At 40.1% G+C, this 17,934-nt stretch overlaps 1 protein-coding gene across 1 annotated transcript; it reads right to left on the bottom strand.

Annotated features, from left to right (window-relative positions):
* Positions 1-10,108: 10,108 nt before the first annotated feature.
* On the bottom strand, positions 10,109-14,481 carry LOC149007458 (Pectin lyase-like superfamily protein). Its single transcript, XM_089166775.1, has 9 exons — positions 14,093-14,481; positions 13,271-13,402; positions 12,863-13,033; positions 12,729-12,749; positions 12,381-12,588; positions 11,416-11,497; positions 11,210-11,318; positions 11,018-11,134; positions 10,109-10,733 (listed from the first exon to the last, which is right to left on the bottom strand). The coding sequence occupies exons 1-9, from the start codon at positions 14,309-14,311 to the stop codon at positions 10,452-10,454; spliced, it is 1,341 nt and encodes a 446-aa protein (XP_089022901.1). The 5' UTR covers positions 14,312-14,481; the 3' UTR covers positions 10,109-10,451.
* Positions 14,482-17,934: the final 3,453 nt, after the last annotated feature.

Raw genomic sequence — 17,934 nt, 5'->3', positions numbered from 1 at the left:
AATCTGAGCAAAGAAATGAAGCTCCTCGAACTTCGTTGGTACTCCAACACAGACAAAGTTCCTTGAGTCGAATCATAAACTCCGCTTCCTTTGCATCCTTCACCGCCTCGGGAAAGTAGTTCATACAAAAAGCCTCTTTGAATAACTCCCAAGTTACAACTCCCGCATGCAAACCTTCCAAAACAGACGAGTGGAGATCCACCATGCATCGCCTTCTTGTTGCAACTTCGTTCAAAGGAACAAAATCTTCTCGAGCTTCCGAGCATTGCAGATGCCGGAAAGCCTTCTCCAACTCACGAAGCCACTTGTTAGGAAACAAGGGGTCCTTGGTAACTCCAAAGAAAGTGGGTACTTGCATCTTCAGTAAAACTCTCCATCAAAGTAGTATGAGGAGTTCCAACTAAACCTCCCGCATTCAGGATCGCGGCATGAGGATTCACATTAGCACCAGCCCGGGTCTCATTATGCAGAGTCATGAAACCCACCAACATCCGGTTGAACCGAGCCGCTTGTCGCCGCATCATATTGCCCATGATATTGGCAATATCTCTCAAACTTCCAACATTCGGGGCACCAGGGATCTCATGAGTACCCCCGATCAGCATTTGGTATCTCACCACCTCCATGAGGTACTTCACCACCTCCCCGAGGTATTTCACCACCACCATGACCACCGGATTCACCACGCCCACTTCTCGTGAGTAACCATTCTCGCAAAAACCGAGAACATCAAAATACCGAATTTCGAAGATTCAACATAAACCACAAGTCCAAATGATTTGAAAACTTAAATCATGATCAAATATATCCATATAGTCATCAAACAATATTCCATAAGGCAAAAATCACATTTTCCAAAAAATTCAACAGCAAATGAGGTCACCGTGACCATTGGTCGAGTGGTTGGTCGAGTGACCCAACTGACCAATCGCCGACTAATGAAGACAGTAATACGAAAATTCGCATTATAAGCCTCATTTCCACATTCCAACCTCATTCTAACTTCTTCCAAAGGTGAGAGAGCTCTAGGGAAAATATCCAAGTGTTCCCACAAGTGTTCTTGAGGTGATTTAGTGCTTCAACAACAACACCACAACACACCATCTTCATAAACAAGGTAAATCTCTCATTCTTTCTTCCATTTTCATCTTCTCATGCTTGCATTTCAATAAAACCATGCTTTACTTGTATCCAATGCTAGAAATCATGCTTAGGAATGCTTAGAAACATATTCCCTAGGTTTTAAACACAATGACATGCATAGACAACAAGTTTTAACACCTTTGGTGCTCATCTCGCAAAGTTTTATACCGAAATCGATATCTTTAGAAAAATTTCGTTTTCTCTCAAAACCGCTTGAAATTTTCGCACGAGATCAAATGCTACATGCTCAAGATGACATTGTAGATAGGTCCATACAATTTGATTTAACCAATTTCAACTTTTCAAAAATCCAATTTTGACCTAAATTGCAAAATCCCCAAATTTCTTCTTGCTGAATTTTTCGCTTTAATCCAAGTTTTCGATCGATTTTCATCAAAACAACATCATAGACATGAAATTCCAAGTATTGTGCACATGCTAGTATGTTCAAATCAAATTTCCCCCAAATTTGAAATTTTCCGAAAAATTACGAAAATACCCTTTTGGCTAAAATCTTGAATAGCACTAATTGGAATTGTCTCTTGTCTCTTTCACGGATACATCATGCGTAGGGGAGGACGAGGAGGAGGTAGAGGTAGAGGTCGCATCGTAGGTGCTCTCAGGGGCGGAGGTCGGTTCCTTTCGAGCCCAGAGAGGAGGTTAGGAGACCGGACCTATTTGACACACCTCATGCCGAGTTTCGTACGAGGCCTACTTCAGCTATTGTAACATCGAGATGGGGCGTCTACTTCACTTACGCCAGCTCGTAGCCTTCAGATCCGGGCAGAGGTTCGACACCTTACAAAGGACTCACCTCTTCACCGAGGATTTGCCGGTATACCCGGAGCTAGTGAGGTTGTTCTTCAAAGCAACCTTACTTACACAGAGGAGGCTCGGGGCCGTGGACATCCACTCGTACTTGTCCTCGGGAGCAGTGGTCCACCAGACTCGCATTCGCTTCTCCACCCGGACACCGGGCTGAGATCCCGCAGGTCCCTTACTACCCACATCAGCTGTGTGTGGATACCCCGCCCGAGCAGCACTCGGACAGCCATCCGATGCCGTACGAGCTTCACGAGATATGCTCTACGCTATGGGATAGCCGCCGATGCTTCACACCGTGGACTAGCGGACGGATGACGGGTTCTCGCACGTATTATCGGTCGCATAGTCGGCCGAAACATCATGCCGAAAGCCGGACATCACCATCGGGTCACAAAGTGATGGAGGCCTTGGTCATTTACCGCATCTACATGGGCTTCGAGATCGATCTTTCCTACATCATTCAGCAGGTCATGCCGGACTTAGTTCTCGCGGCCTAGCATGCGGAACCTTTGCTATGGGAGGCTTCCGACTTTGATCTTCAGGCATTTCGGGGTGAGTTTCGAGGATACTCCGATGGACACTAGATCACAGGGATACCCCATTGGGACTCGGACCATTCGACGATGAGACTACATCGCTAGAGAGATCTCCCGGTCCAGAGGGTGAGGATGATGATGAATCGAGGATGAGGATGAGGGATCCGAGGATGGAGGAGAGGATATCGGTCCCGATAGTGATGATCAGGCCGGAGATGATACAGATATGCGCGAGGCCGAGCCCGTGCATCACGAGTTTCCTTCATCACATTTCGAGGCAGGTGGCCCTTCACATGCGGTTCCGGAGACTTCAGATCTTGGTGCACAGATGAGATCGATGACTTCCATGCTAGAGAGGATGGAGGTCGGACAGAGCAGATGTACGAGAGGATGGAGTCTCGACAGACAGATAGAGCATCGGTGACTCAGCCTAGCAGAGGAGTTCAGAGCATATAGAGATCGAGTAGATCACCTAGATAGACCGTACCTTAGGATTTTCCATTTATGCTTTTCAGATGTAATCATTGTAAAACTTTTGAAATTAATGAAGTTCATTTTGTTTCTCTTTATTTATTGTATGTTATGCACTTTTCTTTTCCTTGCATTAGTGTCATTTGTTCAAGTATAATTATGGTATGTTATTCGAAAATGTTCTGTTATGCCTCAAAGTTCAAGTTTCTAATTCAAGTGTTCTATTATTCACTTCTAAGAGTAGAAGAGTCACTTCGGATCAATGACTCAGAATGTTCAGTTGTTGCCTTTTGTGGTTAGGATCTCCTCGAACCTTGGGCTCGATACCAATCATGTCACGCCCTCCCAGCCGGTACCCTATCCGGCATACCCGAGAGTGTGATCCACAGCCCGAAGATCGGTATCGAGTGATCAACCTCCCACATAAGCAATAACATAATCATGAACAACCATAACAAGAGTGCGGAAGATAAATCATAGATTCAATAAAGAAAGAATGAATCGTAAACGAAACGGAATAATAAATATATAATCGTAGTGTCAACGAGATAAGTAAAGTGAAGCAAAAATCCCACTTTACATCCAAATGGAAAAGTAGCTCGAAAGAATAAACTAGATAAAAGCTAATCCCAAAGAGCAAGTACATTGGGTAACTAAATTATTCTCCACTTTGTAGACGACATCCTTGTAGGTGTAGATCTCATAAATAGCACAAGGACGCTTCCACTCAATGGTCGGACTAAGCATTGTACGGAGCATAACCACCCGCGGAATCTTCGTAGTAATTGTGGTAACCGCAATCACCTTCCCCGGAGATATGCCTCTTCGCCTTGCGCTTCTTCATAGGGACCGTCATAGTACTCAAGACTGCAGGATAGTCTAACAACATTGTACAATAAAGGAATGAGTTTCAAAGAAACTCAAGAAGGCGCTTAAAAATCCATAATAACATAAATGGCAGGATTCCGTAACAATCATGAATGCAATATGATATGAGACAAGCAATGAATGAATGAATCTAACTCTATGTATGCTGGTCTCTATTGGCGACACATGCTTTAAGTCATAGCACCGCACTTCCTAAGGAAAGTCTCAATCACTCATCATCAGTTGGTAATGGGTCCGGCATCCCTCGGGACATTCCATGGCTAGGGGTTAAGTCAACACACTCTCTCACAACCATTTGGTATAAGTACCGGCGCATGTCGTGGTAATACCTAGCCAAATGCAAGTCTTCTACTTGGTTACATCAAGTCGATCCGGATACTTCCATTCCTCGTCCCCGACGATCCTTTCCGGTATCCTTCACACTAGAGTCCTCATAGTCCCCGACTACGGACTCACCAACCCTATTGATCATCCACATATGGTAAACGGGAAGCTCTCACGTCCTTTCACGGGTTGGTTACCGGTCTTAAGCGCCCGTGAGCCCAAGTCTAACCATATGCAACCCTACCAATAAATGGCCCCCACAATGTGATTCCCGTCCTCTCACGGGTTGGTTACCGGTCTTGAGCGCCCATGAATCCCCATTGCTACCACGGGTCGTTCGGTCTCAATACCCCTCCGATTAGGGTCCGACATAACAGGACATCCTAGCCAAACACTACTAGACAATCCTAGATATGTCATCCAACAGCTTTAGGAAGGTGTCCAGAGGGCATCTCCGGAAACATCCCATAATATTCCCGTAGTAGTCCAAGGACAGAAGTGTCAAAAGGACACCTCTCCTTCCCAAACCATACGTAAGCATACACATGCATCAATTCATATCATCACATATATGGTAACTCCATATATGGAAAGAAATCAATATTTACAAACATTTGTATAACATTGGTAAGTAAATCATACATGAATCAATTCAATATGAATAAGTAATGCTACTGTAATCAAAGTTATGCAACAGTAGTATATCATTGTAAGAATCTAATTTAGGAAACATATTAATGATATTCAAATATAGAAACTAGATTCATGCTATCTATGTAATTAAGGAAATAACCATCCTTACCTTTTATAACTCGCAAAGAATCCTAAGAAATCAAGTAGGATCTTGACAAACTTGAGAAGAAGGTCCTAAACAAGTATATACCACATATTAGGAAAGATCCCTAACAGAAAATATAGCAAAGCATCCGAAATGCACCAATTCTGGAGTTGCCGTACTCATTGGTCGAGTGGATTGGTCGAGTGGTCCAACGACCAATCAACGACCAATGCAGACATGTAGCTTAGAAAATCGAGAGTTTTGAGATATGAAATCCGAATTTGATGGTTCAAGAGGATACTAATCAAGGGGTAGACTACATCAGTAGTATTCTAGCATATAGGGGACCTCAAAACACTAATCAAATCAAGGTACCAAGATCCAAATTAGGAAACAAAAAGTTACCATAAATAAATCAAACATGGATCTTGATGAATTTTGAAATAGAAAACAAGGACAAGAACAATAGGAAGATGGATCATTGCTTTCGGTAATTAAAACATGAAAACATGCATAGGTCTTCATGGTATAAGGCTTAGAAGCATAAATCTAAATAAGGAAATAAAACCTACCATATATGTACTATCATGCATCATGAAGAACACATAGTAAGGTAGAAGAGAACAACTAGAATTCTATGGATTATGGATCATAGAAAGAAAACACAACCATTAACCACTAACATGATCAATGAAAGAAGATCCAAAGAGATCAGAATTCAGATTAGGAAATTAACAGAGATTAAATCATGGTTTGATCATGAATCCTTCAAAAGCTTGCAATGATCATGGTTAAGATCATTGTTCTAGCCTTTAATCCTTAGGATGATCATGAGAACATGTTCAGAGATGTTTGCAACAGAGGATGCAGCATCTCTTCTACTGTCTCAACTCAAAAAGGAAAGAAAAACAAAGATGTAGGAGAAGAAGAGAGAGTAGACATACCTTTTGATGCAAAAAGAAGAGTTCCGACGAAGATCCGCCAAGAAAACTCCAAGGATGCAAGAGAGATGACTTGCAGAGGTCTTTGGTCTGCTCCGCAGGGTTTGGAGGCAGCAAATACGAAGTGGACTCGAGGTTAGGCTTAAATAGAGCAAGAATCAACCTAATTGCCAAAGACAAGACCCATTGGTCGAGTGGATTGGTCGATCGGCCCAAGCCGACCAATCAGTCGACCAATGCAGACAAGAAGGCCAAAACAGGGAATTGAAGGCCCGATCAAATCCAAACCTAAAGGGGTTTTGCACACAAGTCAAGTGACTTACCTAGTAGGTAGAAATGCCTTCAAACCAAGATAGAGATCACTCCAAGTCCATCAACTAATTAGATCTTCATCAGGATTCTGTTTCCATAAATAGCACCTCATCATCAACCTTCATGGATTCAAAGCCGTACACCACCCCCCCCCCCCCCCCCCCCCCCCCCCCCCCCTTCCCCCCCCCCCCCCCCCCACCAACCCACACCCACCCCGGCCCCGGGGAGGGGGGGGCCCCCGCGCCCCACTCACCCCCCCACCCCCCCCCCCCCCCCCCCCACCAACGCCACCCCCGGCCCCACCCCCCCCCCCCCCCCCTTCCTGGTGGGGGTGGGGGGGCCCCCCCCCCCCCCCCCCCCCCCCCCGGGGGGGGGGGAGAAGAAAAAGAGGGGAAGCTTCCCCCCTTTCGCCCCCCCCGCCCCCCTCCCACTCCCCGCCCGAAATTTTTTTAAGGGGGAGAATGTAAAACCCAGCCCTAACCTTGACCCGGAAACTTTGTTATTTGTAGGTCCAGTGACCCGAAGTAAAGTAAGAAGTCAGCTTGGGCCATCCCAGTGGAGGACTTGGTGTCTGGCTTTGAATCCATGAGAGTTGATGATGAGGTTCTATTTATGGAAATTGAATCTTGATGAAGATCGGATTAGTTGATGGACTTGGAGTGCTCTCTATCATGGTTTGAAGGCATTTCTACCTATTAGGTAAGTCACTTGATATGTGTGCAAAACCCCTTTAGGATTGGATTTGATCTGGGTCTTCAATTCTCTGTTTAGGACTTGCTAAACTGATTGGTCGACTGGACCATTCGACCAATCCACTCGACCAATGGGTGCTGTCTTTGGCAATTAGGTCTTGCTTGCTCTATTTAAGTCCAATCTCGAGTCTACTTCGTATTTTCTGCCTCCAAACTCTTTGGAACGAACCAAAGACCTCTGCAAGTCATCTCCCTTGCATCCTTGGTGTTTTTCTTGATGGATCTTCGTCATCTATGTAATTATAGAATTAACTATCCTTACCTTATATAGCTTCGAAGAATATCCCAAGAATCAAGGTGAATGGTTCCAAACTTAGTAAGAAGATCCTAAACAATCATAGATACATTATTAAGAAAGAGATCTAAAAGATAGAAGATCAAACCATTCAAAACAGACCAAACACAGAGCTACTGACTTGCTTGGTTGATTGGTTGGTCTACTGACTCAGTCGACCAAGCAGTCGACCAACTGAGTCAGTACCAAACAGAAATGATGTTTCTAATCCGAAACTTGATTTACATGATTCGAAACATCACCAAACTTGAAGGAGATTACTATAACAGTGTTCTAACACTAAAGAGCAAGACTAGACACTAACAATGATCAAAACATAAAGGTACTAAATAGGAAACAAAACTTTCTATAAAAGTAATAATTAGGGTTTTTGATAAAAACGTAGTATGATCATGAAGGAAAACCAGAGATTGAGGGATTATCATTATAGTAAAGAATTAACAAAGATTATACACTAATCTACAAAGAAAAACAGATTTAATCATGCTTAAAAATCAAATTGAAGATTGAATCAAAGAAGAGGATCATAGCTTTATGAAAAACTTGCAAGATTAAGGTTAAGAACACTATGATGATCATAAAACCTTAAGAATAATAAGGGATTAGTGAAGAGATGGTTGCTAATAGAGAATGCAGCATCATCTTCAGTGTCTCAAACAATAAGAAATAGAAAATCATAGATGAAGAAGAAGATGAGAGAATGGACAAACCTTAGATGCAAGAAGAAGGATTGCTTGAGTTCTTGCAAGAATATCACCAAGGATGCAAAAGAGAAGCTTGGAATGGAGTCTCTACACGTTCTAGAGGGCTTAGGAGGTAGAGGAGACAAATTAATCTCGAAGATGCACTTAAATAGAGCAACCAAGACCTAAACAGCAAAATAGATTTGGTTGGTTGATTGGCCCAATCGACCAAACAGGATAGCAAGGCCAAGACAGGGATTTGAAAGACCAAAACCCAACCAAACTTAAAGAGCTTCTCCACACACATCATATGACTTACCTAGTATGTAGAAATGTCTTTGAACCAAGTCAAATAATACTCCAAGTCCATCAACTAATCTCATCTTCAACTAGGTGCAGTTTCATTTTCAGTTCCGAACAAGTTTCCATATATGGAACACCATCATCAACTTCCATGGGGTTCTAGGTCAAACACCATGTCTTCCACTGAGAGGGCCCATAGTTGACTTCTTCATTTACTTCGGGTTATCGAACCTACAAACGACAGGGTTTCCGGGTCAATGTCAGCGTTAAGATAGGGCTGGATTTCACAGTAATAGTCCAAACCTACACTAGAGGGGTTCTTTCTGCTTACCTTTTTTTTTGGGTAATTTTCATCTAGACCCCCTGAGGTTTGTTCCAGGTCACTTTTAGTCCAGTTTAAGCTTTCTTTTGCATATGGCTCCCCTGTGGTTTTAAGAAATGATTAAATAAGGACAAGATAACAGAAACCGTTTGTTTAATAAATTTTGTGACGAAAATACCCTTGTGTCCTTTAGATTTATTTATTTATTTTTATTTTAATTTAGTAAAATAAATACTATAAAATAATCGGATTCCCTTTGAACAATTATCGTCTGAATCGGAATGCATTCGCCGTCGACGAGGAGGATCAGAGGAGCCACATCGAATTTTCAGTTCACAAGAGAAGGGAAACCCTGAAAGCAATAATTTTTAGTTCAGTATATACACTTCAAATCACAACCTCTCAAACCCTAAAAAACATCAAAATGGAAATTATGAGGAACAAATTTCAAACTTCAATTCCATTCTGATCTGAGATGAATGATTCTTCGTCATATACCATACTTATTCTCACCACTGGTTCTTTGAGAAAAAACTCAAAACGATGAATCCACAATACAAGTAAAGCAAAGCAAGAGCACCTGCAAAAACGGAAAAAGAAAGTCAAAAGCCAAAAAAAAATCTGATTTTTTCTATCAGACTGTAGAGGAACTTCAACTATGTATCGAATCCATCTAAAATAGAAGAAAATATATAAAAATAAAAAGCCCCTAAAGAAGAAAAAAGACCATCAAACAAAGTCAGAAACCCTGAAAAAAAGTGAAAATTAGATATGGATGTATTCATGTATTGAATAATCCAATAGCAAAAGAACCTACCACGATCGACAATGCTTACCTCTGGTGATTCTACGAATGAAGCAAAAGATCCACTTCAAAGAAAAAGAGCAATTGATCCAAGCTTGAAACATGAGAAAGGTAACACTTTTGAAGAGCGGTTACCCCCGTTGCAGACAGAGAGACCAGCAGTAGCAAAAGAAGAATAAATCGTCTTCATTTTCTTTTCTGTTTTCTTTTCTGTGCAGTCGCATGAGGATCACAGCCTTTTGTAGATCTCTATTGATGATGATGAAGAAGCCTTCTCATTTTCTTTTCTGTGCAGTCGCATGAGGATCACATCCTTTTGTAGATCTCTATTGATGATGATGAAGAAGCCTTCGTGGGATGAAGCGAAAAATATCAACAAGTCTCAGATCCACCTCATCGGCGAATGTGTTCCGACTCCGACTGAAAAAGTCGATGACTATTTATTATTTATCTATTTTATAGTATTTATTTTAGTAGATTAAAACTAAAATAATAGAAAAATCTAAACGACACAAGGGTATTTTCGTCACACAATTTATTAAACTAACAGTTTCTGTTAATCTTGTCCTTAATCATTTATTAAAACCACAGGGGAGCCATATGCAAAAGGAAATTTAAACAGTACTAAAAGTGACCAGGACCAAACCTCAGGGGGTCCAGATGAAAATTACCCTTCCTTTTTTTAACCCCAAAAAATTTCTAACAGCAAATGTACCAATTAAATGAGAAAGTTAACAGAAGAGAGGAATTTTTCACCTTCACCAAATACAAGGGAGTGCTAATGTCATTACCCAACTATGAGGAGATCTAAATGTCATTTGATCAACTAAGAAGGGAAAACTGTCATTAACGCTAAGTTATTTTTATTTAATATTCGTCATCATACATTTCTTGCATTATGCATACTACCAGTCATTTATATTAAAACAATCATTTGAGGCACAACCAAAACCTGTCGCACCATCCACACATTGGAAGGCAGCAGTGACCCATGCATAGTAATAAGTTCAAATAAGAGCTTCTACCACTAGCAAATAATGCATTGACAGCAATCAATGAAGAATGATTTATCTTCAAGTTCTCAGTTTGATGGAGCTTGAAATAGTCTTCTGTTTGATGAAGCTCCTGGTGCGCAAGAAACAGGGAGGAGGCAATACAATGCCTGAACTTGAGCCCTTCACTTGCCAACAATAAGCGCTGGTAGGATCTCCAGAACACGATAGCAATTCAATATCTTCCAAATATATCCCATGACATGGTAAATTGTCACTGCATGAAAATTTTATTGCTTCTTCAGTGGCTGAAGTTCCTTTTATGTCAATGAAAGAAACACCTTCTACCTGAACAGCCATGGTCTGCATTTCATTGTATAATGCAACTTCAGCAACTAGACTTGATTAACTAACATTTAGTAAGGGAGAGGGAGGGGGGAGCAGGGAGAAAAAACGTCCTTCCTAGAGAACATCTATGTAAAACAAAAACTTGCAACTCGGGTAAAGTAAGTTTCCAAGAACTTAAAGTCAATAACTGACAAAAATTTGCAAGTTAGATCAAAATCTCACACAAGGAATTAAGCTCAAAGGGCATACTTAACAGTAAAAACTAAAATCTGGTCAGAAATATCACGTAAGCTTACTACCTGGTTTTGACATGGTATCTGTGAATCACAGTAATACTGATCAATGGTGATTGGGTTAGAAACATTTTCCATTACCACATTCCGGAAAGTTATCCTTCGAGCAAAGCCACATCCACCCTGATGCATACAAAGCATGTCATCATCATGGATTCACTTCTTCAAATACATTGTCCTGAACATTTTAGTGATTACCTGCCATGTTTTGATCCTCAGCCCATTCTCAGTGTTCGTTATCAATGCTCCATCAAGTAATACCTCGTGCACATTATCACATGAATTTGATTTTCCCAAACTTCCTACACTATTTCAATGAAGTCTGGTATAAAGAAATCTGGGTTCTACCAAGAAAAGGCCCAAATGATCTGTGATATTTAATTGAAACTCGATTTAAGTTTTACCTTATACCATGGCCAGGGCCACATGAAATATTTCTGATTTTCACCCTAGAAGTATTGCTAACTATAGAGATGCAGTCATCACCTGAAACACCCCAAAAAGATTCATGCCAAAGATGTATCAGAATCACAATCATATGATATATTAATAGGTTGAAGATGCTAAAAGCGCAAGAGAAGGCAAAGCCATTGATTTCTGATCAATATAAATCTTAGGTAGTTTAACATACAGGTTGCAAGAGTGCAAGTAATCTAACTGCTCAGAAATGGAGACATGTCTCAATTAGAGGGCAGGCAGAAATAAAATGAATGCTAAATCAGGGTCCGCGACAAAATATTATGAATAAATAATCTCTCCATATCATCTTGACCTAAGAAAGGGCTGGCCTTGGTGCAACAATAAAAGTTGCTCTATTTGACCACAGGGTAATAGCTAGACGCAGAAAAAAGAAAAAAATGACCAGAGTCACAGGAGCCTCTCTGTGAAAGCAGGGGTGAGGCTGCATACTATATGATCCTCCCCAAAATTGGAGGGAGCCCCATGCACTGGGTCATCATCATCATCACTCAAGATCCTATAGTGAGAATATAAGTTTCAGATGCTTAAGAAGATAGCACGTCTTTCCACTAAAAGGGGTTGGAATGCCTGGATACCTAATCTATGCAAAGTGGGTGCTCTATTCAGCAATACAGGATGTCCTTGCATGACTTCTTGAAGTATTTCCCATACAATTGGTTCATTTTCCCTAATTTTACTTTTAGCAACCCCTATGTTGGAAGCAAGTTGTCTGATTAGACCACGAATTACAAATGTCTGTGATGCCTAGACCAACCAAATTACTAATGTACAGGGGTTGAGAAAACATTTTTTCACATGAAAACTATGTAACTATATGGTTTATGAACTGGAAACTTAAACAAGTACAGCTGCATATAGCTTAATTTACAGATTTATTAAAGTATCAGACCTGTTCCAATTACACTATCCTTGACTTGAACATTAGTAGATGCACTTATGTGAATTCCATCAGTGTTTGGACTTCCGACAGGTGCAAGCACTATAAGATGAGATGCCACAACCTGGTGGCAGTTGGTGAAAGCAATGTGCATTTGCTGACTGTTCAGTGTCATGATGTTTCTGACTTTCAGATTTTCACACCTGTGAAAAGCAATGGCCTGAACAGCAGTAGTAAAAATTACAAGATCAAGAGTAATATAGTATTGGATTTTCAACACCAAGATAAGAAACAAAGAGAAGTACAAAAATGCATAGAACTAACACAATTGTTAAAAGAATTAAGGAAGCATGAACTAACCGTTGGAGCATGTCTACATGGCTGCAAAGATAAATTCAGAACAATGGTTACACATCACTACTCGAAAAGAAAGAAAAGAAAAAGGAAAACATCTTAGTCATAAACAAATATTATTTCTGGAAAAATAGAAATACATTTGTTGTGTTGATCTTGCAAGAGCGAGACCACCATTCTTGTCCCATCCCATTGATTGTGCCTCCGCCTATTAAGGTGAGATGATTGAGATTATGGAAATAAAGCCACCTCTGCTGATTTAAACCATCCCAGACACGAGGATCTTCAGGAGCAATGATGGTACCAGAGACCTATAACAAAATGGAAATCCATACACAAAGAAATCAAAGGAACTCCACACATTATTCCCACAGGGTTGTCCAGTTGGCAAGGACCAACACCGAAAAGATGATGTAATGATTTCAATTCTCCTTGGGTGCTAACTTTCCCAAGAAAACGAATTAAGTTCACAACTGGCTGACAAATGTAAACGTTCGAAAATATAGTAAGCAGTAGAGAGGTTCTAGAAAATCTCAGCTCTTACATACCCTGAAAGTCACCTTGGATTGACATGGCCCACCAAAATCAATAGGCCCAACCAGATAAGTTCTTCCAGCTGGAACTTCAAGTGTTGATCGTGATGGTAAAGAACAAACTGCATTCCAGGCATTGTGAAAAGCCTGAAATTAGGGATTCATAAATAGACATTAATTAGTAGCAAAGTAGACTCTTTCATGGCAATTCAGGCTTCAGAATGAACTAAAGCAGTACACAAGCTTGAATAATTACAGTGCAACTAAGGAACTTTGGATCTGGAAGAAATTCACTCATAAGTAGTTTAGAAAATCCTCATTTACTCCAGGTTTGGATTTGAACTCTTTTGGATAAAAAAGATTCGGACAAAATGGGTATGGAAGAACAAAGGTCTATCTCATACTATTTCGATTTTGATAGATCTGAAAAAACGTAGAACACAAACTCCTTAAATTCACTCGAATAATAGAATGTGAATATCCTTTATGCAGATAGGGTTTCGCGTGTGAACATTGATGCTCTCAATTAGTAAAGAACAGTTTAACAAGCATCTGGTTTCCTTTAATCATTGTCAAGCAATTTTCACTTATGGGAAAACGGTATTTCTATATTTTGTTGCAACAAATTCCAGAGATATTTTATTGTAAGGAACAGTTTAACAAGCATCTGGTTTCCTTTAATCATTATCAACCAATTTTCACTTATGGGAAGAGGGTATTTCTACATTTTATTGTAACAAATTTCAGATATATTTTATTTCACCGCACACACAAAATTATCGAAACTAAACCCAACCTATGCTGAAGGATACAGAAAGCTTGAGTTCTTTGGCTTACCTCCGTGTCGTTGTGAAGACCATCTCCTTTTGCTCCATAATCGAATACAGAGACAGCTTTCTTGCTGCTCCTTCGGTTTTGAGGTAGTCGACTTGTACTCCAACGAAACCGGGGCAACGAAATCAGAGGATCAAACCCTTCAACATCAAGGAGGTTTGAACAGACAAATAGACAAATTAAAAGAAGAAATCGAGCGCAAGAAGAACTCGGTTTTCTCATCAGATTCTCAGAGCCAGGAAAGCTGATGGATAACACAGTGCACAACGGTGATTAAAAAGATTTGAGAATTTCCATTTTTCTACTTTACACTTATATATCCTTGTTTATTCAAGGCTGTTTAGTTACCGACATTACCTGCTGGGTGTGCATTTCCGCCACATTCAACTACCCTCACTGCGGGGATCAGAGAGTACATGAAAATTCATGTGAATAGAAATGGATGTTCAGACGATCTGCGGGCATAAATTGATAGGTTTGACTTGCGTCGTCGTGACAATCTCGGGAATTGAATCGTTTCTAGCGTTGGGGTGGTAGGATTTTCCAGCACGGCTTCACAGGATAGCACGGGAGAGATGACCAAAATCTATGGGCTACTACAATAAGGCCCCAATATCCAGGTCCATTTTTTACAAGGAAATAGATCATTCATTTTCTAGTAGATGTGTGGGATGTGTCCCAACATCACATCATATGGTTAAAATTCATTTATCAATCACATCAAAAAGTTGATTAATGTGATTGATAAATAAATTTCAATAATTTGATGTGATGTTAGGACACATGGCACACATCTACAAGGAAATAGATAGTCCATTTTCTTGTTAGAAATGGACCTAATATTTGTGCCCAGTTCGAGCAGTATAAATCAAATCTAAACTGGGCCCTCAAAACCAAAAGACTTTTAACTTTTAATTTTTAATTTTAATTTTTATTATTATTTTTTTTGAGTTTAATTAAAAAAACGAAAGAAAAAACATACATAAAATTCTTACGAATGGAACTAGGAGAAAGAACAATAAAATTACAATCCCATATTGCGACAAAAGTTATCTTGTATGCTCTTTTGTAATCTCTTCTTTGTGAAATAAAGATAATCTTTTATGGGAAGTTTTTTCTCTCTATTTTCATAAGTTTTCTTTAATCTTTTTGAGAACTCGAAAGGGAACCCAAAAAAGGTAAGGAGATCAAAAGGCATGTTTTTCATTTTATTTATCTTAATTTCATAGAAGAAAGATTTGAGATTATATGGATTATTTCATAGAATTAATATATATATTGATATTGGTTTGAAAATTCTTCTTTGAATCTTTCCCATATTACTTTGGTTGAATCTCCTAAATGTATATATATCATACTATCATACTATCATATCCTACTATCCTACTACTATTATAAAAGCATGAACTCAATAGAAATGACTACATTTAGTTTTCCACTACTGTCCCTCTGAATTTAGTCAATTAGATTTTAGCATTTCTTTGCATTAATTGAAGATGATGTCTATAATGGTAAATTACCACGTTTGAACTGAAAAGATATTTCGTATTTAATTATCTATGAAGTTAAAAGACATTTCCTAAATTTTAAGCAATAAGGAAGAAGAAACGTTGAGTCGATTAAGGTCATGCTGCCTCCTCCTTCAAGATCGGGCCAACCGCGTTCTCTTCACGCCGTGAACCTATATTCCAATCTCTCTCTCTCTCTCTCTCCCTCTCTCTATTTCTTCGTCTCGAGACTCTCTTGCATCATCTTTTCTCCTTCATGAAACCATGGCTAGAGGCTTGAAGAGAAATCAAATCACAAAAAAGAAAGCAAATCTCCTGAAGAGCTTCCGAAAGAATCTACCAAAGCTACCAAAACGAGTTAAAACTCCTGTTACTCATAAAACTAAAGCTGAACCTGAATACTTTCATGAGAAGCACAATCTGGTTTGTCTATTTCTCCATTCCCCTTCTTCAACCCCATTTTCAAATCGTATTTCTTCGATTCTAATAAACGAGTCTTATGGTTTAAATTATTAGGGCTTTGCTTCATGCTATTGAGGTTTCACTTTCTCCATCGCTATTTCGTGTGGTGGAGTTATATTTCTAGCCATTTCCCCCTTGAAGCTATGTTTTCTTTTGATTTCGATTACTTTCAATAGAATTCTAGGGGAACCAGTTGCTACGACTTGGAAGTTGCTTATTTCGGACTTTCGTTTTAGTAAATTTGCATTTGGAGCTCTGATGTATATCCAACAGCTCAGTCTTTCGTGCTTGCGTGTTTCTTTTCTTTGATCTTCATTGTTTCTTCAGTTTTAGTTGCAGCCGATCCTCAACTGAATTAGATTGGTTGTGCAGATGGTGAATTTACCTATTATATAGTTAAATTAGTTGGACATTGACTTTGTTTTCTCTTTCATTGATCCAAATGTTGGTTTCCGTTTTGTAGGAAGATTTGCGGCAAGATGCATTTCCTGTAGGAACAGAGGTCTGATTGGAACTTTATTAGTCTTCTTTTATTATTGTTACTACTTAATTCACATCAAGTCCTCATTTTATTTTTATATTTAATGCATCCAAAATCTGCTCAGCCCTTAAATCACTGATAAATGACCTGCAAAACAATCGTCAGATTTGTACCAATCGTGGGGGTCGGGAGGCCACCTCCGAAGGCTAAATCAATTAATGAACTGATCACAAAGGCTTTGGCTAATTGCAAAGCAAAAGTATGAATACGTTTCCCTTACCTTCTTCGTATGTGGGTTATGACTTATATAGTGTTTACCTTCTAATCTTGTCCGTTGAACTCGTTTAAGCCTTCTTCTGGTAGCCGTCGGATCTTTGCGGTTAGACTCGATGGTGGGGTGATGGACAACTTCCCTAGATCACATGATCCTTTGTTGCAAGTGAGGGAGTTACCCCAGTTTGCACGATCGTCTGCTACTGCGAGCGTTATCCATCCCCAAATTCCTGGGAGTGCGCTCGCCTATTGAATGTGCAAGGTTTCTTCCTTAGCACGCTACCTTCAAACACGGTTCGTTCGAACCTGAAACGGTTAGATCGTTCCGGACTGGGTTCAATGGTTGAATCAAGGGTGAACCCGATTTCTTCATATTTCTCTTGTATCACAAGCCCCCCAGGCCAAGGGTTCGGGAACACCGAGGGCTTGGTTTGGTTTAAACCGAGCATGGATGTTGAACGAGGAATCCGAATGATTTCTCACTCATTTGAATGTCAAGTCGCATTTATGTATTTGGGTGACGGTTTGCTTCTCGAGCTGCGCTCCTTCGTAACAGGCGTTTAACGCTCCACGTGGATGCTTGCGACGGCTCTAACTCTCTCATGTCAAATCTGAAGAGTCATTGATTTCTAGCCGTTGATCTTGGATTCAATGATCGGTATTCAAACCATCACTCTTCTTTGTCCCTTAATTCAATTGAGTCACACCTCTTCGCCTTACTTCTTGAGGTTATTTAAACCCCCTAGCTGCTCTTCAAACCTTGTTTTCATCTTTTGCGAACGCAGCAATGTTTGAGGTATGAAAGTTCTTCTTTGCAACTCTCTTTGCTTTAGTACTTTTTGTTGAAGGATTGTTGAAGGCTTTTGAACGAGTAAGTCTCTTCCTTTGCTTGTTCTTTTGAGTCGATTTTTTAATTTCTTCTCTCCAAGAGACTCCAAGGCAGTGGTTCTTTCATTCCGTTACCTGGGGTAGTCGGCTCTAGCAATTACTTGTGCACTTTGGGTTACCTGGTAGTATGTGAGAAGATCACTGTTCTGGTGCCAGATTCTTTTCCTTTGACGCCGAAGATTCTCTCATGAGTATTTTCAGGAGGAGACTTGAATCTTCATTTTGATTTTCCT

The sequence above is a fragment of the Hakea prostrata genome, chromosome 8, assembly GCF_041222555.1.
Source record: "Hakea prostrata isolate BN-2017 chromosome 8, UWA_Hpros_2, whole genome shotgun sequence".
NCBI lineage: Eukaryota > Viridiplantae > Streptophyta > Magnoliopsida > Proteales > Proteaceae > Hakea > Hakea prostrata.
The sequence above is the reverse complement of the archived record's forward strand: the minus strand, read 5'-3'. Positions and strand labels throughout refer to the sequence as shown.